The 13,909-nt window shown below is 37.5% G+C and overlaps 1 protein-coding gene across 3 annotated transcripts; it reads left to right on the top strand.

Moving 5' to 3' along the window:
* The first annotated feature begins 194 nt into the window (after positions 1-194).
* LOC106080981 (syntaxin-10) lies at positions 195-11,262 on the top strand. Of its 3 annotated transcripts, XM_013242633.2 has the most exons (5): positions 3,798-4,396; positions 4,525-4,685; positions 8,291-8,894; positions 8,966-9,060; positions 10,366-11,262. In XM_013242633.2, the coding sequence occupies exons 1-5, from the start codon at positions 4,362-4,364 to the stop codon at positions 10,440-10,442; spliced, it is 972 nt and encodes a 323-aa protein (XP_013098087.2). In that variant the 5' UTR covers positions 3,798-4,361; the 3' UTR covers positions 10,443-11,262. The 3 variants fall into 3 exon arrangements, with proteins under 3 accessions (XP_059225229.1, XP_059225230.1, XP_013098087.2); XM_059369246.1 differs by lacking the exons at positions 3,798-4,396; positions 4,525-4,685 and adding an exon at positions 195-298 and having other exon boundaries at positions 8,297-8,894; XM_059369247.1 differs by lacking the exons at positions 3,798-4,396; positions 4,525-4,685 and adding an exon at positions 195-298 and having other exon boundaries at positions 8,270-8,894.
* Positions 11,263-13,909: the final 2,647 nt, after the last annotated feature.

The raw sequence follows: 13,909 nt of genomic DNA, 5'->3' as shown, positions 1-13,909 counted from the left end.
ATCCTTAAATTTAAAGTTCAGTGTAAACGGGGTTTTAGCCATGCCGCTTAGTAAGCATCCCTACCCTGAATTTGGGAATTATCTTAATAGCCAATCTGGCAACATTTACAATCAGCTGTTTTGGTTTGGTAAATGGGACTGCGAAAAATAAATGTTTACTTTTTTTAACATAAGCAAACATAAGTCACCCTCTTTGGCATAAAAAACAATTTCAAACAAATAATAAAATATAGTAACATAATTGTTGTTGACAAAGATCATTCACATTTTTTGTGTTTCTAGAGCATTTTCCATTGAAGTAAGTACATTTTGTTTAACGTAGATAGCGACTTCCATGTCCATTTCAGAAATAGTATTTTTTTGGGAAGTAAAAACAGCAACATAAAACTATTTCCCGTGAAACAATTGCATTAAAAGTGACTACTGCTCTCTTGCTAATAGAAAAAATGAGAAGTATTTTCGGAGGGTAGTTTGTTTTTGCTTTGCTGGAGAAAGGTGTGCTAAAACAATTTAAAAACACACTCATGTCACTGAATTCTTAAAACATAGGGGTACTCGCGATAGGGCCGAAATAGAATGAAAATCATAATTTTATTATACCCAATATCGTATTATAGCTGGTACCATGTTCGTTTTCACCGTTTTTCCGATATTTCTTTTTTGAAACATTACGAAAATAACAATTTTATTAAAATTTTACCATAATTATTGAGTGTATGTCCTACTGAATGAAATCAGCAAGTTTTTTCGCTTTAAAATCTATTATCTAGAAGAGTAATCGGCGAAAAGTGAATATAGTACCAGCCATTGGACAAAAATCTTGATCAAATTGTTGTTTTTGACTTTAGATATATGTATAAGTTTTAATTCAGAGATTGAATGGCGGATTTTTTTTTAAGTCTTACGAGGTGCTTTTTTGGCACTAGCCAATAGTACCTAACAAAAGGCAAGAAACAAACTAAGTCCTCAAATCTTTGGCTGGCAGCTCTTGGGGTAAGGACAAAGAAACATTGTTGATAACTTTGGAGATCATAATAAGCTTTTCTCTAAACTGTATCTCTTAAGCGGCCACCAGGAGAATCACCGGAATTTTTAACTCACTGAGCTGGAACCTTCTCCGAAACATGTCAGGAGGAGTGTCTGGAAGTTTAGGGACGCGATCCGACAACGTATGGGCTCGCCCTGAAAAACTTACTTATCTGACTGCAGAATGATTATAATCCGCTCTTACTAAAGCGGCCATATTGCGGAATCTGGAGACGGTGTTCGATTCGAATAATCCTAGAATCAATCAATCTGTATACTTACAGCGAATATAATATCTTACAACTATCCCGGCACGGAATAGCTGTGAGCACCACACAAGCTGGTACATTGTGGTCCGACCTGTGTGGTGTTCATTGCTGTCACGAGAAGCTTAGCTGCTAGCTACCGGGCGCATCCAAAGGTTGCGAATAGTGGAATGCTCCATTGGGAGTAGCTGTAACTGCAGTCGCGGATAATCAGCGGTATCGAGTGGAGAGTCTCAGAGAGAGGTCGGGTGACACCGACTCTTCCACAAATATTGAGAACCTACGATGCTCGATATGACAAGGCGAGTTTTTGGCGCCTTTAAATAACCAATGGCCACCCTGTTCTCGTGGCGATCACTCCTTTGGACCAGAACGAGCTTGTTCACCTACAGGAGCTTGACGAGGATCGCCACCTACAACAACAACAAACTAATATCTGAGTCACTTTATGAATTTGTCCAAGTGGAATTTAGTACATTATATGGATACAAATATTGTTGCTGTTGTGGCAACATTGTGCTGCGTTTATCCTTTATTTGATGCATCTACTATGGTGTGCTTAGGGATGTCAACTTCATCAGGTGCTTTGGGCGACACTGAACAGGCAACTGTTTTTCTTCAATGCTATTTCGACAGATTATATAAGTTCTGCGTGACGTTGTAGCAGTTTGTTGTGTTCTATCTTTCGCCTGCTTGATTCTGTTGAGTGTCAAGATCCAGGAACACTCGACTCAGATCCAGGGATCTGGATCTGAGTCAAGTGGGTCTGGCTAGGCAGTTAAACAGGTGACGTCTATTGCGTGGTCCCTGGTTACGATCGGGACATACATCTCGCACGTCGGCATCAATCCTTGAGGCGGCTGCATTTGCCGGTACGTAATTGAGCTACGTCACTCTGATTGTATTTATCCCCAATATGGTCATTTGAATGGCCGCTAGGAAAACAGCATAGTAGATACTTGGAACATGTAAGCAATTGTGTATTCCTACGAGAAGTATTTAGTGGTCCACGTGATAATTAAGAAGATAGCTTGTATCAGTTTGAAGAGCAGCATGTTATCATGTCTGAATATTATTCCACTGCGGTTCGCTCAACAGGCGAGTCAACATTGGAGCTACATAGTGTATAGTGTCATAGGTTATGGATTCCGGATCATGACAAAAGACGAATACTGAAGGGTAGCAAGAAGAAGATCAGTATGACTTTCGCTATCGCTACTGGACACATAGGAACACAGCGCTTTAATGCAGAATATGTACGGCAAGTGATAGCGTGTGAATGGTATATAAGATAAATTACGAAGCGTTATAGCGTATATTATTTCCTATATAATTGCCCGGCTTTGGCGACTAACATGTACCGACTGATAGGTGTTGTTTATACTTTGCCTGAACCGACTTAAGGACATAGGATGGAAAACAATTGGAGAATATGTGGGTATCAGGGAGTTCTTGAAAAAGTTTCTTTTGATTAGAGGTCATACATCTAATCAAATGTAATAGTGATATGGGGCGAGTTTGGATCCGTAACATCTTTTCAATGTAACCTAACTATAATCTACCGCAATCGCTTGTTACTAAGGAATTTTAATGTTTAAGGCGATTTATGACATTTTCTCTTCAGTAATGACCAGCATGATATTGGAAGTTTTATGGTTCCAAATTTTGCACAGTGAATGAGGATGTCCCACCAAAATTTTGGGAGATTAAAACATTTTTACTACGCTGCCTAGTTTGCTAAATGATGTATACTGCCAATCCATCCACTTATTGAGATCAGACTGCGGCATAATTACGTTTATTGACCGACCCCAGTCTTCATAGCCTATAAACGCCGGAGATTATTTATAAAGAAACCGATATGAATGGCTTTAGAGAATGCATCAATAATCTCTTCAATGAAATTCCTCCCTCTCACAGGTACGTGCTGCTGAGAGAAAATGCCCAGTCGTCGATCTTCTAACTTTACTTACAATTTCAAATTCCATGATGCCATGTAGGCCAGGGGAACTTAATGCATTCTGTGATCCTTGTCTGATAGCAACATAAATTTCTTTCATCATATGCATATTTAATTTTGGTTATGGCATTGGCAACTATTTGTCATATGCTCTGGATGTCATATGCTCATATGTAATGTTTTGGAATTCAATTTTCTTACCCAATGGCGTGTTTGCTTCTGTTCTAGAAATGGGCTGTTTTTTAACAGTCAACAATTTTAATGTGCACTTTGAAATTGAATACCCCCACTGTTGTCATGTTTGTTTGTCCTCTCTTTCATTCTATTTTTACAACGGAAATACATAAAGTTATTTTGACGGTATGTGCTCAACTCAAAGCTAACATACAACGGTATTTTTAGTTTACGAGAACAACGGGACGAGTGATGAGCACAAATGAAAAAGTGGAAATTAAATATGTTGTGGAAATTAAATATGTTTAAAGACATAAATATTGTTATGCAAATTGTTATCGGCTTTTGTCTTTTAGATTAAAAGTACAAAATACATACAAAATAATTATGGTTAAAAAATACCGAAAAAAACTTAATAAAAACCAAGTGAAAACTAAGGAAATTGTAATGAATTAACAAAATTTTCCGAGCACAAAAATTGCAACCCCCCAAGTGAAGAAAACATAATCGTACAAACTCGTGTGCCCCACCACTCCCTTCTTGCCCTGTGTCACCTAAAACTCACTGCTGCTCGCTTCAAAACACCAACGACCAATGACTTCCTAGATAAATGTGGGGGAGAATGAATATTTTGCTGAGTTCAAAGTAGAAGAGAGAAGGGTTGTTTCTCGCAAATGAAGAGACGACAAGCACAAAGCAACAACAATAACCACGTCGGAAATTTTGACAGACATTTGGTAACCGTTACTCCACTAACCAACCACTAAGGCAACCAAAGAACATCCAAAAGTGTGAAAAGTGAAAACAAAATAACAGTAAAAGGAAAATCATCCATGAAGAAAAGAAAATTTGGCAAGAATTTCAAAATCATCCAAACGTTAAGAAATTTGCAAAAAATTCAACGAATTTCATACGAAAAGGTTTAAAAGCTGGTCATGTCGTTGGAAGACCCTTTCTTCGTGGTTAAAGAGTGTGTATTGTTTGTTTTATTTTTAATTAATCTAACTCTAAAATTTTGTAATGAAAAATATCCTTTTCTGTTGGATTTCTTTCTCCGCAATTTCCTTCACCCAATTTTTTCTGTTTGATTTATTATAGCGAAGTTTTTAAAGCTTTGAATAAGACCCGTGGTCTATATCTACGTTGGCGTGAATTGGGTGAAAATTGCAACAGTGCCGAAGCTGAATGGACCACAAATGAGTTAAGGAATTCACTGCGTAGCATTGAATGGGATTTAGAGGACTTGGAAGATACAATCAATATCCTTTTCAAAAAATACACACGCACACACACACACAGAAAAGAAACGTTATAAATCACTCGATCCTGTATAGTGTGGAATAGCAAAGTGGAGATGGGTTGGTTAGTTGGCTGACTGGACAAAACTCCATACATATATGTATATACGTTCGGGGGGCATAAATAAGAATGATGCCATTGGCATTAAATTTTTGGCAACTGGAAAATTGTGTGAAAAATCAATTTTGACAAGTGCCGGACGTGGCAAGCACATATCCTCAAATGCAATATAGTTACCATAGTTTGACAGTATATTTGCATCGTACTTTCGTTTCCCCCCATACCTCCCCCCACCCCTATTATTATGTCTTTGTTTTGATTTGAAGATTCGTATAGTGCTAATTTTAAGCGGAAATTATGTGATGGTGTTTTGTTTTTTTTTTTTTTTTTTAATTATACGAGTGAAGCTCGCCCTACAATCGCAAAAGTGGAATGGAATGTGTGACCTCATTTATTGTCTTACAAGTTTCTTGTCACTTGGAATTTAGTTCTTAGATAATTTTTTAATTTTTGTTTTCTTTAAGGGATAATCTAAGATAATCTAATCTAAAATGGACGATGGTATTTCTAAAGGAATTTATAATTTAGAGGCTTATCTCAAACTTTCAATTTGAAGTTGGAAATAATACCAAAATTCGAAGTTTTGAATGAATTAATTATTCTTTCCTTTAACATTTGAGTTCTTTAATATTTATTTGAATTAAAACTCAAAGTTAAATTAGGACTCATTATACATATATCGGTTTAAAATCAGTACGATATTAATGATAATTATGTTCAAAAGATGATAGAGGCCACCTTGTCGCAGAGGTAAGAATTTTCGGTCGAGAACATTAAAACGTTTCGGCGGCGGTTATGGCTCTTGTTTTGGCGACATTTGTAAGGTCTGCAGCCATGTAAAACTTTTCTAATAAGTGGTGACGTTTGGGGCTCGTCGTTCGGACTCCCTTAAGGCCAAAACAGAATGAGCTTTTTGAGCTTGCAGCTCTTTTCACAAATTCCACAAACGCAACGCAGAAAAGTTAAAAAATGTAACGCTTGAAATAGAACGCCATTTTGCGTTACTACATGTGAAGTAGTGTTTTTGGTCGTCAAAGTTAAAAATTGTTAAACTTTTGCGAGTTACTTTTTTAAATTTGTTTGCAGAAATGCATTTTCAAAGCCAGTTTAGGCTCTAAATCAGATCGCACAAATCTACTAAGAATCTCTCTCAAACATTCCAAGCACCTCCTCGTTTGCTTTCACAAGTACCCATGCCTCAGAACCATGTAACAACACGGGTAGTAGCAATACCTTGTATAGTGTATTCTTTGTCTGGGCTTGTTTCTAAACAGCTTACTTAATTCAAAATATCATCTCTTTGCCAGTATAATTCTTCGCTTTATTTCAAAACTGGTGTCAGTCGTTTCGGTTTAGGCGGTGCCATTTTCCATTTTCTTTATCTGATCGGTTGTACAAAGCGCTAACAAGAAGTTTAAACCATCCATTTCGTCTTATCTTCATTTACTTCAGCCCCATTTTCACTCATACTCTTTCGATTCTTTCATAGGTTGCAGTTAGTACTTCCGGTGACCAACCTATGATATCGATGTCGTCGCCATAGGCGAGTAACATGTGTTGGTTATTGAGAAGTGTGCCATATCAATTCACATCTGCATCTCGTATAATCTTCTCCAACAGGATATTAATGAGATCAAACGATAAGCTGTCTCCCTGTCTGAAAACTCGTTTGGTATTAAATAGTTCGGAGAGATTCTTTCCTCTTCTTACTGAGGAACGTGTATCAGCAAGTGTCATCCTGCAGAGTCTTATTAATTTTGCAGTTACCAAAATCAGACATTACTTGAAATAGCTTTCAACGTTTGGTGCTGTCGAGAGCTGCTTTGTAGTCAACAAAGAGATGGAAGGTGTTGATTTGTCCTTCTCGGTGAATAGCTGGTCTAGTCTGGATTTACCATGTCTAAAGCCGCATTGATAGGACCCAATAATCTCTTTGACTTCAGGTTCAAATCTGTCACGCAGTATACTCGAGAGTATCATGTTTGCCTTTCTTGTGTACGGGACATAGGGTACTGAGGTTCCAATCTTCCGTTATGTATTCTTCATACGCCTTATTATCGTGCCGCCCCGGCCATTAATAGTTGAGCTGACAACTCATCGACTACTGCTGTCTTGTTTTTTCAGTCGGTTCACTGCTTGGACCTCATTTTGACTAGGCGTTATACTTTATATAACATCATCCACGTCGCCTCCACTATCGGATACTAGCGACTGAGACAAATGTCCTTTCCATGTCCTAAACACAGAACATGTTGCAAAATTTCCTTATTTTTCTCTGCAGGAGGATGTGCCTGTACCAAAGCCATCGGTTCTGATGTTTGATTCTTTGGTATTTCGATTCGCTCACACTTCATCTTTCCATTTTTCCCGTCTTTCTGTGAAGTATAAGTTATTTTCTTTTTCTCTCCTTCACCTGACTTTGTTTTTTTTTCAGGATGGCTTCAGTAGCATATCATTGGAGTGTTTTTATCAATAAGTTTGCTCAGTCGATTGGAGTATGACGTTACCATCTATTGCGTTTGCAGCTTTTCGACGTTCAGCTTCCGTATAGTATGGGATCGTGTTTTTCTCGCTACGCTTGGACGGGTTGTAATCTTTGCTCCAACAAATTACCATAATATGTTGGATGAATGCCTTCCATCTATTAGAACGTGCTCAATTTGGTTTCTCATTTCTTGACCGAGGCAACCATGTAGCCTTGTAAATTTTACGAAGATGATATGTGGGGAATTCTTTTAGCCTCAATCCATTATCGGACATTATCTTGGCTAAATTTTCCGACCTGGGACCAAAGATATTCTTCGTTCCTGTCCTTTCCTGTCCTAACATTAAAGTCTGCCAGAACGATTTTAATGGTATCTTCGTCCTTGTCTTCGGTAAAGGCATGGACACAGATAAGACTGACATAAAAGAATTGAGGCTAGTTTCTCATGAATCGAAGTAAATCTGAACTTATTACGGCGACGCATCTCCCAATCCAATGCGTTTCCTGTAAGGCGTTAATATCAGCTTTGTACATTTCCAATACATCCGCCACTCCATTATCTCTGAAAAGAGATAATACACTGAACTTACCATTTCCAAATATATAGGGCTTTTTTGTAGTAGTCCATGACTCTCTGGTATATTAAGATATTCCCACTGGCAATCGACTATGTATCCACTCCCTATTCGAAGCATCCCACTATTAGCCGCCTGTGGATGCGCCCTGTAATTCTCAGCTGAGCTTCTACTGATGACAATGAAACCATACAAATCTGACCTCGGAGTTCCAATCCGTCTGGGGCTCACAGCCATCCTATGCCGAGATAATTTGTTTGCATTTCTCTCAGGGTGTCTAAACTCCTTCCAGTTTGGGCTGCCTTATACCTGATACGTATGTCTTAAAATAGATTCTTATATTTCTAAGTTGTATGGAAACTCACACCCTAATATTTATTCTTCATTTTTGCCCAATATAAAATGATTTCCACCTTAACTCTAGACGTTTTCTTTGACTTTATACGCATAGTTGAAAAAAATCCTAGTAAATTTCGCATCGATAATAGAGAACTCTCCAGTCGCCGACATTTCATCGACAACACTCGCGATGAGGTCAAACAGATGAAAGAGAAGATGAGCCTGAATCGCTCTCGGGACAGGGATATTACAGCACATCAACCTCTACTCGACGAACACAATCAACAGCAACTGCAGCAACACCAACACCAACAGCAGCAGCACGAACATAATCTGGAAAACGATCGAAATTCAACGAATCTGAATCACAGCTATCTGCAGCATCAAGTCGATTGCCCGTCATCACATTCATTACTTAACGGAGTTGTTAGTAGTGGCGGTGGTGGTAGTGTTGCAAGCACATTAGCCGGCACCATGGCTGCAGTACGTCATAGTGGAGCTAAATACTCCAAATTGGAGAATACAATAGATAGTCCGGGTCATTGTAATTCATTGGATAGTCCCTCGCATAGATTTGTGGGCGAAACAGTATCAGTGCAGCAGCGGATGATGCAAGGCCAGGATGAGCAATTGGATATGATAAGTGATTCTATAGGAACTTTGAAGACTGTATCGCGTCAGATTGGCGTCGAATTAGACGAACAGGCGGTGTAAGTTGTGCTTAGAGTTTTTCACTATCTGATTTTTATTTGCTTAACTCCTTTCTCCTTCTCTACACTAGGATGTTGGATGATTTTGGCAATGAATTCGAAACCACAGATTCCAAATTGGACTCGACTATGAAGAAAATGGCCAAAGTTTTACATATGAATAATGGTAAGAAATTCTTTTATATCCCTGAGAACCATATATACATATGTGCTACAAATATGACCAAGCGCATAACACAATTGTGGATATGCTATGACAAACAATTGTGGTAATGTTATAAAAAGCAATTGTTGTCATGACTTAACAAAGAACAAACTAACATAAATTTTTTTACATTATTAAAAAAATTCTTAAGAATTTTTGTAAAGTTTTCTATGATAATCAATAATCAGGTTTTGTCAAAATTTTATACGACAATTAGCATTTTCTCTCGCGATAGCCGGGGAAAGCCATAGAAAGTGTTCCAAAGTTCCAGCGTTCATTCGGTAGCTTTTTACTGCTTCTTCTACCGTATCTGCGTGAATTTTATCTAAGCATGCCCGAAACGCCTCCTGATCTAGAGGTTCTCTCTTGTAGCAATAAATCTGTCGCTCCAGACTGTGTGGACCCAACCTTATGGGTCGGGCGGTGGATGTATATCCTCAAAATGGTCTATCCTTAAAGTGGTCTTTGCAGTAGCTGCCAAGCAAATACTGCCTAGACACCATGTAGTTCTGCCTTCACAAGGTGTGCAATTGAGAAAAGGCAGGTAAAAAACAATGCTGGAGGTATCACCACGCCTTTGGGACCTCCCTGCTTCACTATACGCGTCGTCAATAGGCGACCACACAGATAATTTGTGATCCAACCTGTTTTGGCCTTGCATGAGGGAAGTGTTGGCGGTGTTCTAAAAATGGGGGGCTTGAAAGACAGTATCGGAAGCGTTCGAGAAGTCAAGAGCTATAAAGACTGTGCTATAGCAAGACCTGACCCGATTTTGACCAGGGCGTACAAAACAGTCGTCGTGCTGTGCAATCTCCGCATTCCAAACAGGTGCTCAGCAAAGGGGAATTCTCCCTGCAATCTTGTGGCTTACTTGCCACAAGATGCAGGCTTTTTTCCTTTCTCAACGATTAGTTTTCTTCGTGCCTACTTTGTAATAGTTATGACTTGTCGTATCTAAAGATTTCTTTTTGGAGCTTCCAGTGTATGTGGTTTGACTAGATTTACGTTTATTTGTCTGTCCAACTCCTTCCAACTTTCCCAGAAGTGGAGGGAAGCATCTTGCGTTTTGGTTATATTGCCAATGACTTCTTCAGCAACCTACGTCTCGAATAGCTTTTTGTGATTCAATGTGAAAAATGCTTTCTTTCCGCTCTTATTTACATTAGCTGAGAAAATCAAAATTCTTCTATAAGAATTGTAATGTTTGAAAATAAAATTTCAATTAAATTTTCTACTAAATGTTATATTTTTTTATTTATATTACAGATAAACGGCAATGGATGGCCATTCTAATACTTTCTGCGCTTTTATTACTTGTGATACTCTTATTTTTTATTTTGTAAATTTTACATTTTTTAGATGTACGTTTTGGTTGTTAGTAATCATTTTGTTTTTCTTTTTTTGTTTTTAAACAATATTTTGTATTTATTACCTACACAAAGAATAAGTTCTAGACTTTTGTTTTTTTAAATAGCTTATTAGTTAAACTACTACATTAATCTTAACCGTTCCAAGGCAATAGTTTCTACTAAGAAAATTGAACCAAAAAACAAAAAAAAAATAAAGAATACAAACAACAAAAAGTATGCAACAAAAATTTATTTTTTAAACTTTAGTTACAAAATTAAAAACAAAAACATTCACGCGAAGTAGTCAAAAATTTACTTAGTTAGTTTTTGCAAAAACAAAAGACCCACTCCCCTCATTTTCGAATTGAAATTGGATTCCATATTTCGGTTGGTTTCTTCAGCTAAACAAATCAACATCATGTACAATGTAGTAATGTAGTCGTATGTATTTATGAAAGATGATCGTTTCTATATTCAGATGAGAATGCGAAACCGGAGAAATTATCTTACTACCTTATAACAAAAAAATATATATCAAAAAGTTCCCCCCCAGAGGAAATCTTCAAAACTATACCAACATATTTATTAACAAAAACAAAGAAGGACAAGTAACGAAATTACAAAAGAGTGTTTTGTTAAAATGATGTTCGTCTACCAATTAACAAAAACCAAAAAAAAAAAATAATAATAAACTTAAGAAACGAATGTAATTAAACAAATGACACACTTATATTACTAGAATTGTGTATAAACATAAAAAATGGGTTTGAAAAGAAATATATACATAAAATAAAAAAAGATATATAACACATTACTTGTCAGCAATTTTCTCTATTTTATAAGTAGACACGAATGAGAATATGGTGATACCAGAAAGAAAAGAAAATTAATTATGGTATGCCGAATGTGGTTAACTATGATCTTTTCGCATAGAAAAGTCATCAACGATGATCTTTTCGCATAGAAAAGTCATCAACGATAATTTTTTCATACAGAAAAGTCATCAACGATGATCTTTTCGTATAGAAAAGTCATCAACGATGATCTTTTCGTATAGAAAAGTCATCAACGATGATCTTTTCGTATAGAAAAGTCATCAACGATGATCTTTTCGTATAGAAAAGTCATCAACGATGATCTTTTCGTATAGAAAAGTCATCAACGATGATCTTTTCGTATAGAAAAGTCATCAACGATGATCTTTTCGTATAGAAAAGTCATCAACGATGATCTTTTCGTATAGAAAAGTCATCAACGATGATCTTTTCGTATAGAAAAGTCATCAACGATGATCTTTTCGTATAGAAAAGTCATCAACGATGATCTTTTCGTATAGAAAAGTCATCAACGATGATCTTTTCGTATAGAAAAGTCATCAACGATGATCTTTTCGTATAGAAAAGTCATCAACGATGATCTTTTCGTATAGAAAAGTCATCAACGATGATCTTTTCGTATAGAAAAGTCATCAACGATGATCTTTTCGTATAGAAAAGTCATCAACGATGATCTTTTCGTATAGAAAAGTCATCAACGATGATCTTTTCGTATAGAAAAGTCATCAACGATGATCTTTTCGTGTAGAAAAGTCATCAACGATGATCTTTTCGTGTAGAAAAGTCATCAACGATGATCTTTTCGTGTAGAAAAGTCATCAACGATGATCTTTTCGTGTAGAAAAGTCATCAACGATGATCTTTTCGTGTAGAAAAGTCATCAACGATGATCTTTTCGTGTAGAAAAGTCATCAACGATGATCTTTTCGTGTAGAAAAGTCATCAACGATGATCTTTTCGTGTAGAAAAGTCATCAACGATGATCTTTTCGTGTAGAAAAGTCATCAACGATGATCTTTTCGTGTAGAAAAGTCATCAACGATGATCTTTTCGTGTAGAAAAGTCATCAACGATGATCTTTTCGTGTAGAAAAGTCATCAACGATGATCTTTTCGTGTAGAAAAGTCATCAACGATGATCTTTTCGTGTAGAAAAGTCATCAACGATGATCTTTTCGTGTAGAAAAGTCATCAACGATGATCTTTTCGTGTAGAAAAGTCTTCAACGATGATCTTTTCGTATAGAAAAGTCATCAACGATGATCTTTTCGTATAGAAAAGTCATCAACGATGATCTTTTCGTATAGAAAAGTCATCAACGATGTTCTTTTCGTATATAAAAGTCATCAACGATGATCTTTTCGTATGTAAAAGTCATCAACGATGATCTTTTCGTATAGAAAAGTCATCAACGATGATCTTTTCGTATAGAAAAGTCATCAACGATGATCTTTTCGTATAGAAAAGTCATCAACGATGATCTTTTCGTATAGAAAAGTCATCAACGATGATCTTTTCGTATAGAAAAGTCATCAACGATGATCTTTTCGTATAGAAAAGTCACCAACGATGAACTTTTCGCATAGAAAAGTAATCAGTTTGTTGTGTTCTATCTTTCGTCCGCTTGATTTTGTTGAGTGTCAATGTCCAGGATCTGGGCCTGAGTCGAGTGAGTCCGGCTGGGCAGTTAAACAGGTGACGTGTATGGTGTGGTCCCTAGTCACAATCGAGACATACATCTTGCACGTCGGCATCAATCCTTGCTCTGTAGGAGTTGAGTCGTCTGCATCTGCTGGAACGTAATTGAGCCAGAACTACTCTGGTTTGCCTGGGGAGGTCAATTTCTTCAGGTGCAAGGGGCGTAGTCGTTCTTCAAGGACTACATTCACCACGTAGCTATATACCGGATCTGCTACCGTGTCTGCATGAATGTTGTCTAGACCCGCTTGATCTAGAGGTTATCTCTTATAGCGCTGAACCTCACGCTCTAGATCATGTAGATCTATCTTAAGGCTTCTGAACGGTAGATATCTATCCACAAGATGATGTTTGGGATGGTCTCTACGATAACAGCTCAAAAGGTATTGTTTAGACAGCGTGTAGTTGTGTCTCCGCACTGGTATGATATTTGTCTCCTGGTGGAGATGGTCCACATGAGAACTGAGGAGACAGCCCGTCGTAGTTCGGAGGGCGGCATTCTGACAGATCTAAATATTATATCACAGCGTGTCACAGAGCTGACGAGACCACACTGGCGCTGTATAACTTACCGCCGATCGGCCAATTTCTTTGTACGTGGTCAACAAGGTTACTTTGTCTGCACGCCAAGTGCTGCCGGCAATTGACTTGAGGACCTTGTTTCTACTTTTGGCTTTATCTCTAATTGCTGTGGCATGTGGGAGAATGTATAAGAGCTGCCAAATGAGAAACCATGTATTTTTGGGACACTTGGAGGTCGGAATCATTTCTCCATGGACCATCACAGTCAGCTCGGCATTCATCTCACGCGTATTTGTAGTGAACAATGAGGCTGAAGATTTGGTGGCAGACACCTTCAAATTTTTTGCACCGAAATAAGAGGCAAGTTCGTTGAGGTAGACGTTCGACCTTTCGCAAATGTCAATCA

This window comes from Stomoxys calcitrans, chromosome 5 (assembly GCF_963082655.1).
Source record: "Stomoxys calcitrans chromosome 5, idStoCalc2.1, whole genome shotgun sequence".
NCBI classification, from domain to species: domain Eukaryota; kingdom Metazoa; phylum Arthropoda; class Insecta; order Diptera; family Muscidae; genus Stomoxys; species Stomoxys calcitrans.
The sequence above is the reverse complement of the archived record's forward strand: the minus strand, read 5'-3'. Positions and strand labels throughout refer to the sequence as shown.